The 17,731-nt window shown below is 37.4% G+C and overlaps 2 protein-coding genes across 2 annotated transcripts in view; one reads left to right on the top strand and one right to left on the bottom strand.

Annotated features, from left to right (window-relative positions):
- slc6a9 (solute carrier family 6 member 9) overlaps positions 1–9,552 on the bottom strand; it is an 82,162-nt gene extending 72,610 nt beyond the window's left edge. The window contains exons 1-2 of the mRNA XM_023291881.3: positions 9,456–9,552; positions 8,628–8,804 (exon numbers count right to left, since the gene is read on the bottom strand). The gene's annotated coding sequence lies outside the window, so the exon portion shown is untranslated. The remainder of the gene's footprint in view (positions 1–8,627; positions 8,805–9,455) is intronic.
- A 2,135-nt stretch (positions 9,553–11,687) lies between these two features.
- On the top strand, positions 11,688–15,965 carry LOC118471749 (uncharacterized). Its single transcript, XM_055014395.1, has 3 exons — positions 11,688–12,466; positions 12,881–15,006; positions 15,211–15,965. The coding sequence occupies exons 2-3, from the start codon at positions 14,452–14,454 to the stop codon at positions 15,346–15,348; spliced, it is 693 nt and encodes a 230-aa protein (XP_054870370.1). The 5' UTR covers positions 11,688–12,466; positions 12,881–14,451; the 3' UTR covers positions 15,349–15,965.
- Positions 15,966–17,731: the final 1,766 nt, after the last annotated feature.

The raw sequence follows: 17,731 nt of genomic DNA on the forward strand, positions 1-17,731 counted from the left end.
ACCAAAGAAAGATATCTGCCTTCTTTGCAACTCAGTAAACATTACAAACCAAGCATGGACACTATTCAGTAGGTTTTTGTGCTTGGAAGCTCAAACTATTGCTATATAATCACACGGATGAAAACATAGCCATCAAAGAAAAGTGCTACTGACAACATTGTTCTAACATCACAATGACATCACTTAGAACTCTACTTCAAAGACCTTCAAAGCTCATTTGTCTCTAGACAGCAGACTAATTAGCTCACATTTAGTGAACGTAACTGTGGGCATGCATGACAATCAAAGCTGAAGACATCAGAGATTATCTAAAAGGCTGAAGGCTCTCAGTCTTTGCTTTGGCTGCTGGCCTTTTGCTTGCTAACATTAAACCCTCATAGACAGGACAGGACAAGCAGCACAGCTTGGAGCCTTAGTGATGTCCCCATATATTTAAACGACAAAATCACAGTGTGTAACAAGTTAAAAAAGGATGTTAAAAAGTGCAAAAAGTGCGTACATAAAAGTAAGTAAAGATGCTTTTAAGTAAAATTTTCAGCAATGAAAAATAAAAATGTAATTAAAGCAGACCTTTTCATGGTCTTGTGATGATGGTGGTCTTGTAAATTGTCCATTACTATGGACAATTTAGAATTACCAATTACCCTTAGCATGTCTGAGGACTGTTTGAGGAAGCTGGAATACCCAGAGAAAACCCAGACATGCACAGGGAGAACATGCAAACGCCATGCAGAAAGATGCATATTTTAGTCTTGCAGCCAAATATTTTAATATTTAGTGCATGTGTGTGACCATCACCGGCCCTCCCTGAAAGCTAAGCAGATATTCTTTATTAGAATTCCCTATTATGAGCCAGGGAGGGCAGTGCTACACCTCAGTGATGTGTGGGGGAAACAAAGACTGGACAGGACGAACAGGGATAGAAACTAACAGGTGGTGCTATTGCAATTAAAGATTGTAAGGTGGTGTGTTATTCCCAACTACTAACTGTCCATCAATAAAAAAAAAAAAAAATTGAAAAAGAAAACAAAACCAAACCAACACAAAAGAAAAAGAGATTCAATAAATAAATAATTAAACAAACGGTACTGAGCACCATAATTGTGGATGTCTTGATAGTATAGAATATAATAGAATAGGCCAGAAGAGGATACTAGTGCAAGAGAGAATGAGTTTAGGGTAGAGACTCTGGAGAGATTCTCAGCACATTCTGGCGGGTCCCATCATTCGCTGAAATGGGACTCGGCAGTGATAATACTTTTAATGACAGTTTTCTTTCCTTCTATCATCCTAGCCAACCACTACGTGAACATGCACCACCTGAACACTGGAACTAATTATTAATGTAATAAATAACACCTGGGCTCAGCTGTTTAGAAGTAACCTGGTAGGAATTCGTTAAAATATCTTGTTCAAAGAAAAATAAAGAATAAAAAAGACAATACTGTCAGCAGTTGGTGGAGACCAAACCAGAGCTAATAAGACAGTACACGACTTACATTTGCCAGAAACACATTTACAAATGTTGCTCCATGTGTGTTGTGTATGAATGTCTGTATATGCAAACATTAGCTTACATGCTAGCCAAAACACCTTTAAAGGTGATAACATGTCAAAGTGTGTCAATTTGAGCTTTTCTTTCCTCAAGCAACAAAAAAACAATAAATTAACGGTCACACTGAGCTTTTTGACAACTTCTCTCATGAATGCAAGCAGTAACATCCTCTTGTCTTCCTATAACTCACATACTTTAAGATTGTTCTTTTGTGTTTTCTAAGTCTGACGCTAACAAATTCCAGCACATCAATCCTGCTAAATCATTTGATTTCTGTAATTCTGTTTGTGTACAGACTAGCACACAAGAAACACTGTGTAAATAAGTCACTTTAGATGTGTTTGCAGGACTATTTTTCTCTAGTCAGACACAGTTCAGCTGTTTCTTCCTGTTTTCAGTCTTTAAACTACACACCACATCGTGATGCAACTGTACTTAAAGTGCAAAATGCAATTTCAATCTTAACTAACACTTTAAATCAAAGCAACAAGTACATTATCCATTTTTTTGAGAATTCCCTGAAATTAAAAACCCATATGAAAGCAATGTTCCTTCATATATTCCGTGAATAAAGAAAACTTATACTTAAATACCCTCATGTCATGCTCTGTCACACGTGAGGATGCAGGACCCAGGTAGGGTTGCCAGATTGGGTGGTTTACGAGCCAGGTGAGCTGTTTGTGAATTGAATGGTTACTGATAACTAGATACTGAATCAGGCCAGATAGCAGTTCCAATTAGAATGTGTTCAAAAGCCACTACATGATTGAAACATCTCAGGTATTGCTCTGTTGGAACAAACATCAAATAACAAAGCTGAGCTGTATTTTGGTGCCCCCTAGTGGAGCCAACATACACTGTAGACAGAATCAAATCCATCTTACTCCTTTCCTAACATTCTTTTGTCTCTTGAAAATAGTGTAACTTTGTGAAACTGAGCCCGAGCACCACTGTCTTCAATTTTAGAGAAGCGTGATCAACAGAACTGCCTATTAAAACCATAGCAAAGACATCATAGCTAATTTAGTGGTGTTATTGCATTGTATTACCGCTAACATGCATATAATTCCTTCTATTTTCTTTTGTATTCCTGCAGCTCTTCCAGTGTACCTCCCTGAATCACCTCTTCTGCTCTCATCTTACAATATTTAGGCACTCCAGACATCCAGACATGTCTCAACCAATCCTGCAGTAAAATAACACTGACATATCTGAAAGCCTACTGTGGAAACTGTCCGATACAACCCACAGGAAAATACCACCATTATAGATTTTCAATCTGAAATTGTTTCAAGTTTGAATCTTGTCGTTTAAACCTTTTACCTGCAATTTTGACACTATCAGGCAGTAACACAAATATTAAACAAAACACTGGCATATCACCACCTCATAATGCTTCTATATGGCATATGTGTGAGCAAACAGTCAACTATTTACTCATCCAGCAATCGCAGACCAACATCAGTGTTTGTTTGAGGGCCTGTTTCTATTCACCTGACGAATGTAAAGCTTTGCCCTCGTTTTGACTATGCCTTTGTCTGCACCAACACCTAAATTCTTCTCTGTGTTTAACAGCTGGTTTGTTTTCTTTGTCTCTCTGCAGTTTTGTTCTGGGCAGTTAACAAACAACAGCTTTATCAGGGCTTTCGTAGCTGACTGCTGCTGGTGACAGTAAATGAAGACAGCAGCTATTTACGAAGTGAAGCTGAAATACAGTTTTGCGTGCTAATTGTTAGCTGGTTTATCACTGCGAGCATCACCTTTTATCTAGTATGAATTCCAGGCATGCTATAGTGTCATGGAGGACGTGCAACTGAAGGTGTAGGTCAATGAAAACAATGGCAAAGGTGAGGTTTCAACTTGTGAATTGTGTAACTGCATCTTTCGCTGACTTCAATATGATCCTGAGGTGGAAGTGACTTTACCACTTCCTTAGTGGTAAAAGTTGCATCCTGTACTGTCTCTGCAAAGAAACTTGTCAGTCAATAAACTGGTGACTGATCTCACTGATCATAGCTGATTCCTCAAATTCTTTTCATTAACGGTTCAAATGTTCAAATAAAGGCATCAAGACAAGATTTAAAGATCATCTATGTACCGTAGATTATCTTTTGCTTAAATTTTGTCAGCCTCATTTCATCGTTTATTAAGTTGCCAAAAGGTTTTGTACCTAACCTGAACTCTGTCACAGTGTAAAACTGGGTTTCAGGTGTTATAAACGATGGAGCCCCTTGTCATGTGTAGAACCATATAAAATCTTTAGTAAATGCCAGCTGATCACAGATAAAGTGAACAGAAACTTAATATTTCTAAAATGTGAAATGATAAAAGACAGCAATCAGTTTAACTCTAAGCATCATTTTGCTTAAAGGCAATCAATTCAACTGTTGATGCTTTGTCTACCCATGACTAAGTATAGTCTACATTTTGCAGCAAAATTATTGTAATAATATTAAAGGCAATAGTCTTCAGGAGGGCTCATCGACTGGTTGGTCGATGAGCTCTCTTCCGACTAATTTCTCAGTGATCGGACAATTGCTGATGTTTCAAGAGGAGAAAAGTGCTACATCAATAGCCTTCTAGAATAAATCTGTTATTTTTGTAAGAACAGCTGTGAGCATCACTGCATTTTCATGGCTTTGAACTTCCACATCCTAATGGGTACTGCTCAGTCTAACTTATCTAATATTAACTGAATTCTTACTCAGAGTTGGCCACAAACTAAATGACACCATGTCTAAGACTGGTGGCCAGAAAGTCCAGGGTAAAAATCTGTGTTAAAGGCATATCACCGAAAACCTTGTTGACTTGTCTGTGTTAAATTCCTCAATAGTTGGTTAATAAAGTTCTATTCCTAGAAATCGTATGAATATAGGCAGATGCACATTGGTCTGTTATCCTTTCAGTAAAAATAATCAGGTTTAAGCGATTTAATATGCTATAAATATTCGCTAATTAATTTAGGCCACTAAGACTTATAGGTAGAGTGACTCTGATTTGGTCCATCTAGAGAAAACATGCATTTTATTTGCCCTTCAACAACTGATTAGTTGAAGAGTGGGTACATTTCAATTGACCAGTATTTTCTTTGGTTGACTACAGTCCTAGGAATATTAAATATTACCTTACCTTACTGATCTTTAATTTCCTAATTTGTGATGGAGCAAAATGCATTAGTCTAAAGAAAGTATAACAGAGGCTATTATTGCAAATGTGCCATTCTCATAAAACATTTAAATCTAAGTATTTGTTGCATTTCTTCTAGATTTTCCCATGGAGCCTAGCATTATACTAGCACACAATATCCTCCAAAATACACACTTTGTTACTTTTTAATGCTTTTCAGACACTCGTGTAAGTAGGGTAAAGGTCCACTTAGTCCTTTGAACACACGTTGCCAAAATGTGCAGCCCTCAGAGCAGTGTATAAAGAAAGTACAGAAAAGTGTGGAGCTGAAGAAATAAAGGCATCCTGTGTGTGTGGATGAGGACGTAGGAAGAGGGCAGCGTGTCCCTGTACAGGGAGCTGAGCTTCTACCACTCATGCATGCACAGCTTCTGTTGACATACCCTACTTTTACCATTCAGTCAACCTGTTTGGTTATGTTACAGGAATACAAGTGGAACATACAGAACACATTCTTTCTTTTCTGATAGTGGGATTTGGGCTACATCTACTTAGGAACAGTATAGGAACCCTGTGATACTGATCACTCTTGCAACTAATGACAGTTTTTACCGTCAAATAATCTGCTGACTATTCTCTCAGTTTGTTCACTTTATGTATAAATGCTAACCACATTTTCCCATGCTGACATATCTGAAGGCCTTTTTTGTTCAACCAATAGTTAAAAACTTACAGATGGTGACTTTAAAATAAAATATAGCAGAGAGCCATTTGATTGACAGCTCAGTCCATCAAGTAAATGCAAAGGCAAAATGGAAAAAGCAATGACAAAAAGGGAAAACAAAAGAAGAAAACAAAGGAAAAAGGGAAAAGCAAAGCATAATTTACCTTTATATTTCCATATTTTTTAAATTCTTTTTTATTTATTCCTCTCTATATTTACATAACATACATAACACAAGCTATGATAAGAATGAGTGACATTAGGACCAAGAATTTCTTTATAAAAAAAAAAAAAAAAAAAAAAAACTGTTGTCATTGGCAGTTGAGGAAGTTCAGAAGCAGTTTCAACATTCAATAGAGCAACAGATTACAACACAATACAGGCAGAGGAGAACAGGGTTTCTTGGCACACTTTTTACTCCCGGCCATATTTCTCTGGTATAATTCATATTAGATTATTCTAACCTGCAGCTAGTGAATAGTCCAAGTCTACACTGGAAATCAATCTATGTTAATGTACAGAAATGCTTTTGAAAATTGGATTTGTTATTCAATTATATTATGTGGTTGGTTGGTGCAATCTTAAAACACAAATGCTGTCACCACTGTCACACATAAAGGAACATTTTTAAAGTTTATATATGCTGAATATGTAAGATACACAAACGATTATATCTGTGTGTCATCTTAATTAGCAACTGGTGGCCACTGTGTTCAAGCTTGAAAATATGAAATCTGATTAGCCTTTAATAACAAATATTTTAAAATTCTGAAGTCTGATTTAATTTTCATTCATTTTTGCCTGACTGGATGATTATGTGAAGGAAATAGCAACATATAATGATAAATATACCATAAAAATTTAGATATTTGCTTAGTCCACAAGCATTACTGCCGGGTAGAAGGTTGAAAACTGTTTTCATAAAACTCAGTGACCACAATATTTTTCAGGAATCATAAAAAGTAAGGCAACTGTCCACACATCCTGCTGTCTTCTGACTTCTTAATGACATTAAGTTCTCCAACTACCTTCACACACTTTCAGATTTTACACTGCCGTTCAAAAGTTTGGGATCACTTGGAAATGTCCTTTTTTTGAAAGAAAAGCATTTTTTTTTTACAATGAAGATAACATTAAATTAATCAGAAATACAGTCTAGACATTGTTAATGTGGTAAATGACTATTCTAGCTGGAAACGGCTGTTTTTTAATGGAATATCTCCATAGGGGTACAGAAGAACATTTCCAGCAACCATCACTCCTGTGTTCTAATGATACATTGTGTTAGCTAATCGTGTTGAGTGACCCCAAACTTTTGAACAGTAGTGTATATCACAATGAGGCTGATTTCTTGGAATATTAACAAATAAGAACACATTACATATCAGTCTCACAGAATTATAGCCCACACACCACTTGTTTATTTTTGTAACTAATTGCACCCTCATTTAAAAGTTTCAGAGACCCTCAGAGGACCAAAAAGTACAGTGTGCCAACTAATACCTGCTACCAAACAACTCCAGTTTCCCCCTGACTGTGATCATTATTTATGATCAACATTTACTTATGTTTAGATGCAACAACTTTTAGCCAAATCTTCAGGAATATCATATAATCTGAGCATGACTAGAAAAGAGAATTTGTAGTTAACCGTCTAACAGAAAAGTATACTGTAAAAATAATAATAATAATTTTCTTTAAATCTGTGAAAAAATAAAATATAAATCAGGTGATGAAAGTGCCAAAAAAGTGCCAAAATTAGCAAAACAAGACATAAAATAAACTATATATATATATATATATATATATATATATATATATATATATATATATATACACTGCAAATACAGGAAAAAATAGTGTAACTTTGTAGCCATATGCTGTAAAAGAACAAATTACTATTTATTAACATACAGACTTTTGAATATCGACATTATAGTTATACAGGCATTCATTTTTGCCTGGTTTTTTAAAGTAAATATGTAGAATAAAAGCTGCAATTTTATTTGTTATCTGTAATTTAACAAGACAAGAAATATCTGTAAAATACCAGTTTCAATCCTTAATATACATAAAATTTCTTATAATGACTGTAAATTTTTTTAAAAAAAAGACATTTTATGCCGATTTAAATACAGGAAAAATAGTGTAATGTTAAGGTCAAATGCTGTAAAAGAACAAATTACAGATTTTTAATGAGGGCATTATAGCTATACAGGTATTAGTTTTTGGCTGTTTTTTTCTAAACATGTAAAGAAAATATGCAATTTTATTAGCGATTATCTAGAATTTAACAAAACAGGAAATATCTATAAAATAAAAGTTTGCAAAAATCATTTACCATTTGAAAATCCATAATATACATGATTTTCATTCAATTACTGCAAATATCTGTAAAATATTGTTTGTTTTTTGCTGATATAAATACATTAAAAACTGTGATTTTACAGTCAAACACTGTAAAACAAGAAATTACAATTCTTGTTTTGCAGTTAATATATATAGATTTTTTGATGTGGATGATATTCATTTTTTTCACTACTAACACGAACATAAAATTTCTTAGAATGACTGCAATTTTTAAAAAAATAATGCAATGTCTGTTAATATTGTTTTTTTTTTTTCTGATTTAAATGCATCAAAAACTGTGATTTGACAAACCCTGTAAAACAATGCATTACAATTTAGTTAAATAGAGGCAGTTTTTTTTTTTACAACCGACATGTAGTTTCGTTTTTTTTACAGTGTATCCTGCTGACATTGCTCTCACCCCTGACCTGACATGAAGTACTTGACAAGACAGGATATGTTTAAGGAGGACTATTTCACCATCCTTCATCTCCAACCCTCCACCTCCTCTTCTTCCTCCTTAAGTGGAGTCATAACAAGAGGGAGGCCCTGACCACTGCCACGTGGTTCCCCCTGCTGCCGAGAAATAACTGCTTTATAATACCCTGCATCTTCTTCCTATCAATCAACCACCCCGTTGTCACGTTAAACACAGAAAACACAACACCTCCTGGACACATGTTGACTTATTTCCTCTCTTTGACGCACAGCCACTCTGCCTGACATATTTATGGTCTCAACATAAAACACAGAGCTGCTCCTTTAAGAGGATTTAAGCACGTTATAGTCCACGCTCCCCCGCTCATTATGAAGCTCAGAACACCACGGAACAAAAACACGGGGTACTTTTATTTCGACCAGAAGCTGCCTTACCTTGAAGTCTCTTGACAGGAGTCTGCCGCGAGGGGTTTTTTTCCGCCAATTTTTGGGTTATTGGAAGTTGCATCACCTTTAGTGCGTCGGTCACCGCCGGGGTAACAGCTCCTCCTTAAAGCCCTCCCTCTTCTACCCCGACATGGGCGGAGGGGCAGCAACATGTGAGAGGGCTCTCTGTGGAAAAAAAAAAGAGGACACACAACCTGTAGGAGGCTGCCTCACCACTTTATCCCACCCCGACCTGCACTCTGATGCCCCACTGTGGTGCAATTTGCATGATCTCATTTACTACTAATTAGATGCAAATGCAGGAAGTAATCATCCCGAGCCAGATTGCATTTTAAATTTGTTGAGGAAAAACACCAAAACTTGAGAGCCAAATGCGTGATCGTGCTGCGACCGTGGAGGTTGTTCCACGGGCTCTGGTCTCCTCCACATAAAGCATGATTGGTGAAGCTACACGTGTTCACTGGAGGTGGATGGATGCGTGTGTTGCTCGTTCTTTTGTTGTAGCGCTGCCGCAACCATTCCTCTCACAGACCATTCACGTTGTCCCATCTCTCCTCAGAAGCAAGATCCGGTGCAATATTCTATCCTGCACAGTGTATTCTGATGATGATGCGATTTCAGTCCAGTGTATGAAGACATGAGGGTGAATGCGATGCTGTCCAGACAGGTGTGGTAGCCTGTCAGTCTGTGGAGTGTAGGTGCAGTGGTGAGACATGGAAGCTTCCGCGGAGAATAGAATCTATAGTGAGATGACAGATGCAGCGGAGGAAGGATGAATGATGGCACTTTTTTTTCATGCAACATGCGGGCTTTTACCTTGTTTGTGGAGCGATCAGGTTGGAGGGCTGTTGGGAACGCGGAGGAGGAGGAGGATGAGAAGGAGGCAGGATTCAGGCGCGGTGATGGTCAGATGCTGCGGGTGAGAGGAGGGAGGTGAGGACTTCCAGCATTTGGGGTGGTGGACAATATTTCAGGGATGATATGCAAATGAGCCCAATTTGAAACAATAGAAACGACCACAAACCACAAATTTGAATGTTTAAATGTCTTCTGGCTGTTTTTAAGGCTTTTTTTTGCCCTTATGTTAAATACATTGTAGGAATGTGGAAGATCAGAATGCAATATGGTTATAGGCTATTGCTGTAATTACATTAGACAATTGCAGTCAAGTTGTGTTAACTTGTCTGTATTTTTTTTTTCTTGTTTGTTTTTTGTACATACTAGACGATAGGTCATTAGTGAAATAAACAGTCACCACAATGTTGGAGCATTTCCACCATGAAACTGCAGTGTGCTGATGACAGTCTCAGAAACATGGGTTAAGACTTGTAGCATTTCATATGTAACAAACCTAATGAACCAATCCTGTCAACTTGCAGAGTGGGACTTCCCATATCTTTGTTCTACTTCAGAATTGGTTCCCAGTTTGAAACCCTAGCAGGGTACCCTAATGTCAAAAACAAGATCAAAATGCAATATGGTTATAGACTATTGCAGGGTATTACAGTGTAAATTTTGTCATGCAATCACTAACAGCCTCCAGACAAACAGCACTACAACAGAGATATACAGTGCTTGTCCAAAAAAAAAAAAAAAAAAAAGTCGCCACCTGGGTTTAACTAAACAAATAGGTAAGAGCCTTCCATTGGATAATTACTGCAGTGATGAATACATTTCAGCTGCAACAACTTATTTAACTCCAGCTGATGCAGTGAGAAGCTTCTCATTTCTTAAACAATCATGTTAGAAGACACATCCTGTTAACATAATGTTAATCTGTCTCAGAAGGGTCAAATTATTGGCCTGCATCAAGCAAAGAAAACAACTAAGGAGGTTTCTGAAACTACTAAAATCAGGTTAAGAGCCTAAATCATCCCGTTTATAGGCAGCTAGCTAAACTATTTGAGGCAGTTATGTTGCCCCTTCCAGCTTTATGCAAATTCTTGGTCATAAGTCTTGCACAATCTACACTTTTTGTGAGGCATGGTTCACTCTGATGGTACCTCTGATGAACAGCAAACATGAGCAGATTCACAAATTTCTTACAAGAAGAACCAGCTCTAATTGTGAAATATAATGCTGGCTAACAGGCTGCAGCCAGAGCCATTAGGGATAGCTGGCTGTTTTCCATTAAATATGATGACTGAATGTAACCTCTTCTTTTAGTGTGTAAGACAATTGTAGTTTTATTCTGTGAGCTGCAGCCCTGGCTATGTTAAATCACATTTAAAGCAAGTCAAGTAACATTCAAAAGCATAATTCAAACCAGTAAGTAAGCTTATTGCAAATCTAATAAAGTCAACAAATGGCTTTAGTGCTTTATTCAGTTTCTGTTTTAGGATTATGTCACAATATAAAGGCCTAAAGAAAAATAAAATAGCTTTGACATTTCTTGCTCTTGACAGAACAGAACAAAAAATAAATCAAAAATAGAGCAAGGAAGACTAAGAGCCTTTACCCTTCTTATCTGTGTTTGTCAGTGCAAGAAAATAATTCTTTGATTGATTGGTCAGTAGGTGACGTTTTATCCACGCTGGTCTTTTATCACGAACACAGTCTGCTTTGGAACAGGTCTGGTGTGCAGAATAAGTTACCATGGTGATACATCCTAGTAACAAATGAACCAAAGATGTTTTTTTCTTTTGTTGATGTCACACAGAATATCTCAAATCAACACTGTGAATATTTGGATATTCACAGTATTGAACAGCTTTCTTTTTGTCCACACTGCAAAAAACTCATTCAGTGCCTTTGTAAATATTACAATAAATAAAAGCTATTATAGCTTAATAAAATCTTTAAATGTCCCTTTAGTGTTTTTTTGAGTTGGACATACCAACATAAATGCCTAAAAATCAAACGGTGAATTTTGTTTAAATTCACAACTAATATTTAAGTTATTTTCACAAAAAGAAAATTGTATGCAATTTGCCAATTATATTTTCTGGATATACTTAATATTTTCTTTGAACTTCAATTAAAAATGTTTGTGAATTAAGTAATCATTCTATTCAGTGTAAAAAAAAAAAAAAAAAAAAAGTAATTTGTTATTCCAAATCATAATGCTTTATCTTTAACAAAAACTCAAGACATTGAGTGATTTTTTTTTCCTGGTAGGACCTTTTTTGAAACATGTAAAATATAAACACATCTAATACCGTCTAAATATGCAAGGTTATACTGTAGATTAAAATAAATAAATGTGTTTAATTGCAAGTGATTTTGAAGAAACGCAGTATATGTAGGGAAAGAGGGAAAGGGAATTACATGCAGTAGAAATGTAAAGCCGGAAGTCCAACAGCTGACTGACGGCTCCGGACGCGTCCAGCATTTTTCAAACCGGGTGCGTTCAGCTAAACGTGATCACGTGGGCAACATTAAACGCGCGCCAACCCCAGGTCCTGATGGGAAGTGTTGCTGTTTGCATCCAGCCCAAGTCTTGCTATCTACACAGCTTCTGCACCCAGCTGAGAATCACCGTGACGAGAAGAACTGCCTGCAAGTCTTGGTAAGTGACACGCCAGCAAAAGCTAATGAAACAGTAGATGTTGCAGTAGCAGTGTTTATATTATGCGTCAAACGTTGGTAAATAGAGGTGTCTCTATTTATGACAGAGTTTCTGCGTTATTCTTGTAAGTCAGTTGTGTTTTTTTTAACGAGGATTGCAGCACTTGGTCAGCTTGTTTTGTCAGATTTGGGGGTGAAAATGATAATGGCTATTGCATGTGAAGTGGGAAATTTCGGTGAAGTCTGTTCATTTCAGTATTTTCCTTTGTTTCACAGCACCAGCACTGCTAAGGAAGGGGAGTTGAACAAAGATTGAGGAGGTAAATGCTTTCTCTTTATTATTCACCTGTTGCATAGTGGTTACTGTTTATTGGACAGCTATCTAATTACCATTTTGTTGTACCTGTATGAGTTGTAATTGTGCAACTGAATATTAGACACTAAGAGGACTTACTGAAATAACTATAAAAGTTAGTAACTTAAAGTTCAGGAAAGCAGTTAATAAGCTACATGTACGACACCTTGATTTTGACCACATGTGATTATATTGGCTGGAAACATTCACAGTAACTAAAAACCAATAACATTACAACCATACTTGCAATGCAACCTGTCTGTGTCATTAGGATTGATTTCATTTCAACAGATCCATATGATAAAAACATGTTAGCCCTAAAAGTATTTATATGAGTTGAAGTAACATTAAAATTGCCATTTGTCATCCCCTTTCATAGGTGACAACGGATGGGATGGCAGTGTAAGCTCTGCACATTTGTAGATTCATCAAAAGGAGGACTTCTCAAGCACTATCCAGTGACCCACCTTTGGTCATGGATATTCAGTACCCTGTCTGCATTTAAACTGTCCTTGCTCATTCAAGACATGGGGTGGCCTGCACACACACTTGCATAGATCCCACAGTTTCCAGGAACCCGAGGACGGGGAAGTTGTGCAATCTTTTAGATGCAAAATGTGTGACTCAGTTTATCCTAATAAAATACTTTTTTCAACATATTAACTCTCACTTGAAAAGACATGAAACCACCGAATGTGCTTTTGTTGGATGCGATTTCCAGACAAACATATATGGGACTTATGCAACACAAGGAAGTAGAAAACACAAGTCCTGTTCATTGAAAGATTTTAAGGCTGATGTGATTGCATTTTTGGAGCATTATCCTGATATGATAAGAGGGTTGGGTCCTTTAGTTGGTCTCTGGACTATGCATTTTGAGGCAAAGCATCGTTTCTTTAAACGAGTTGTCAGATACACTAACAGCTTCAGAAATGTCCTGATGTCACTTGCCACAAAGCACCAAATGATGATGGCATACCATTCACAGGCAAATGCTTTAAAGCCTGTAACATGTGTCACAAAAGTATCATCTCTTCCATTAGAGCTTCTTGATTTAGAAATACAGCAGTCCTTGAAGGAGGTTTACCCAACACAAACTTCTGTGAAGTTGACCACTGTAGTGATTCACTATGGAACAAAATATGTTGCCGGGATGATTTTGCCTTATGGGTCTACTGGTGGCCTACCTGATTTTGTGGAGATTTCACAGTTTGTTGTTGTAGACCACAATCTCAGTTTTATTGTGAAATTACTAAACTGCTGGTATGATGAACATTTTAGAGCATTTATGTTGAAACACTCTGGAAAACTGACCCTGCTACAGCATAGCGAACTTGGTGATACATATCCTTTGACAGCATATTTTGTGAGTGGCCAACAAATGGTTACATTGAAACGTCACATTGTTTGCCAGTAATAGGTGAAGAGACTGTTGAAATGCCCAAGACCTGCCTTCATTCAGATTAGTGATTTTTCTATTTTTATTCAGATGGGTTCAGTTGCCTTGAAAGTCATTCTAGAACACCAGAGTGAGAAGCTTACCCTGTCTTCAGGAATGCCCAGCACCGTGGAGCAGTTACACGAGACTGTGAAGGAGGCATTTGGACTCATTGAGGATTTCACCCTGCATTACTTGGATGAGGACTTTGGTGATTTCTTCGCACTCCATTCTACCAACCAGATCAAACACAAAGGGACAATCAAAGTAGTAATCATTCCATCAGTAGTGCTCATTGACTAGCCATACTGAAAACCAGACAGATGTAAGCATTTTAAGTGATAGCTCCACCTCTGCTACTGATTCAGGGGCAGGTTACCCAACAGATGGTGCATCAGTTTCTTCACAAGACACAATTATACTATCCCCATGTGAAAGCCCACGTAGGACATTATGGCCAAATAGAATTATCATTCCACTGTTTTCTGTGGCAACAGAGACAATACTGAGAAATGCCAATGAACAGTTTGCATGAAGATGGTGCTGTGCTGACTAATACTCAGATCAAGTCTGAAATCATGGAGAAATTAGCAGACTACATGTACAGGTACACAGCCTACCCCACAAGCCTTCAGATTGGTGAGGTGGCAGAGGCTTTAGTCAGAAAGCACCCATGTTTGACAGAACCAGGCAGCTGTAATGGCTGGATTGGATGGATGTACAGTTTGAAGTACAAGATGGGAAATTACAGATCAAAGCTTCGAAGTCTTGGAGTTCCTGAGGTTACCTGCAACAAGCACCCTGATGAAAAGGCACCTGCAAAGAATATAAAGAAAGCAAGAAAAGGAGAAGTCGTGTTTCTCCCATGCTATCCTGGAGGAAACAGCAAGGAGCAACAAGAGCTGGACCGACGGCAGCTAATCCCAGAGTCAAAGAAAAAGGACAGTACAGCAATCAAGGGCTTAATGTGCAGCACATTTTCACATAGAAGAAATGATGTCATCAGCCTGCAGATGAGCATCAAAGAGATCACTGAGAGATGGCCTACCTTGTTTGATATTTTGCAGGTGACTTAATTCTTTAGTAGCACAATGGTCAACATAAACATTACAGACAAGATATCTGAAGATGTCAGTTTTACATTCTTTTCAAAGCTTTGTATAACTAACATCCATCCTGTTGATCTCTATTTGGAGCATATTTACTTATTTGAAATTGAAATAATAGCTTGAATGATGAGTTTTCTTTCTTTTTTCTCTTCTTTCTTGCAGGTCAGCGTAGAGTTTCAGAGGATCACCACAATGAATCTTGAGCCAAAATTCATGTCAAGGTTGGACTTCTGTTCCCCCAAACTGCGGTCCCTGTTCCAAGTAAAGGTGCTGCAGGAGAACGGCATCGGGCTCGAATGAGTGTATTTTTTTTCGATTAATCAATGAATCGGATAAAAAAAAAAACAAAAAAAACAGCACATTTTTAATTTCCGCCGCTTTATTCAGAAAGAGAAGATTTGGACTGACAGAGCAAATAAGATCATTGTAGCGAAGCCTTCGTCTTCAACCACTGACAGAGCAAGTAAGTAGTCCAAAGAGCAAAACACAAAGTACACGCACACACATATAGATAGATAGATAGATAGATAGATAGATAGATAGATAGATAGATAGATAGATAGATAGATAGATAGATAGATAGATAGATAGATAGATAGATAGATAGATAGATAGATAGATAGATAGATAGATAGATAGATAGATAGATAGATAGATAGATAGATAGGACAAGCACCATAAAAAATACTAAATAAGTTACTTTAACTCCGGTCTAAATGCAGTTCATCCTGCCTCACTCCAACACAGACCAGTGTCTTCACTCAGACTTTGTGAGAAAATTAAAACTTGAGGCTTAATCTTTAAATTACTATCACCATTGTAGGCAAGTTACGTTTATTTAAAAAGCATATTCAAACCCTGCTTAAGCTGATTAAATTGAAATAAAAAGTTTCACGCGCGCGCGTGCACACACACACGTGTCCTGTCACTGTCATTAATCAGCTAACAAACAAACGCTAGCATCAGGAGAGCTACCAGACAGACTAACGTTACGTTTCCTCACTGTAAAACAGAACAAACGTAGGATAATGTAGTGACTTACCTGCTGTTGAGCTCCTTCATCCTCATCGGAGACTCCAACGTGTTTCCGTTTCAGGTGCTGCATCATCATCGTGGTGCTCCCGTACATCATATCACTTTTGTAAAGCTTGCATGTTACGCGTGTTTTTTGTTTTGTGAAGCGTGAAATGCTGCCACACTTTTGAGGATTTCGGTCTGACTGTTTTCTCCGTGTCGGTCATGTTTGGTTGAAATTACTCTGAATTTACTTTTGCTTTGCCGCCACCTCGCTCTGTTCAACTCGCTCTACAGGTGGAGTTATTTAAAAAAAACTTTATTTCAGTCAGCCAGCATTGACAAAGCTCTGCAGGTGAAGTAGACGCTCCGCGACATGGAGAGTGACGCACGAATCGCGCGACACAACGAATCGATAGTGAAATTTGTTGCCACCGCTTTTAATAATGGGTTATTATCGATTTTATCGATTCGTTGTTGCAGCCCTAATTTAATAATTGTTATTCATTGTCACGTGACACTGTGACATTTTTCTACTTATGTGTTTATTTCCAACACTACTTTATGATATTCATTTGTTCTAATTGGATAACTCACCTTTATCCCCTCTGACTTTCCCTCCTGCTTTTTTATTGCTTATGTCTCATATTATTCCTTCGGCTTTACTGCCGTCAATAACAGTTCTTTGTTACTCTTTTTTCTTCCGTTTCTTTTCTCTTAAATCAATTCATTTGAAAATGTTTTGACATTAATGTTGGCCTAGTAGAGCAAAATGTTGCTGAAATGTGCAGAGTAATAAAGGTTTTGATAGTTGAACGACTTTCTGTCCGGCAGAACGGAATCCCCATTCAGAGAACACGAGAGATCATCATCCAATGTCTCACTGATCATCTGGGAGAAGATGCAAGTGTCTTGATCAAGGAGTTTGAGGTTAGTTCAGTTTTCTTAATTTCTAAAAGTGTTGCAAGTTTTAACTCAAGTAATCACAAACAATTGTAAGACAAGGTCACAAACAGGCAAATCAACAGCACAATGAGTAATTTGGGATGTTAATAAATTACATTCATCATAAAATGGAAGAGAATACATTTTTTCCCCAATGATGGATGAAACGGTTATCGGTATAATGATAAACCATGGTAAAATTCCCGACGGTTAGTATTACCGTTTCAAATTTTAATTTTCATTGTAACCATGTTTGATTACTGGACTTTGAGTAACTCATGATGGAGAGGCAGCGGCACTACCGGCACAGACTGGCATGCGCAATTTACAGTGTTTGGCCCCTGACAACATGCCGGGAGGCCCCCTCACGGACAGAGCTCCAGAGATTTTTTTTCTCCACTAAAAGGACAAAGTCTGCAGTCTGGATGTATTCTTGATTTTTTTTTTTTTTTTTTTTTTTTTTTGAGGATGCCGAGGGGAAATTAATTATGCAATATCACACGAGAGGGAATTATGTTGTACTGTGTATCATCACAGCTGTGATTTGGTCATAGTCATGAGTACGCAGGCCGAGTGCCAGAGATAATCACTGCAGCCACTTCCGCCATCAACAATGAACGAGATTGCAAATATTGCTGCTTTTCACTGTTGTTGAAGTCCCAGAAATGGAGAACAGATGCTCTGCTTCTTGGTACATAGTTAAAGTTGTGTCATAACGAGTGGC

The sequence above is a fragment of the Amphiprion ocellaris genome, chromosome 10 (assembly GCF_022539595.1).
Source record: "Amphiprion ocellaris isolate individual 3 ecotype Okinawa chromosome 10, ASM2253959v1, whole genome shotgun sequence".
Taxonomy (NCBI): domain Eukaryota; kingdom Metazoa; phylum Chordata; class Actinopteri; family Pomacentridae; genus Amphiprion; species Amphiprion ocellaris.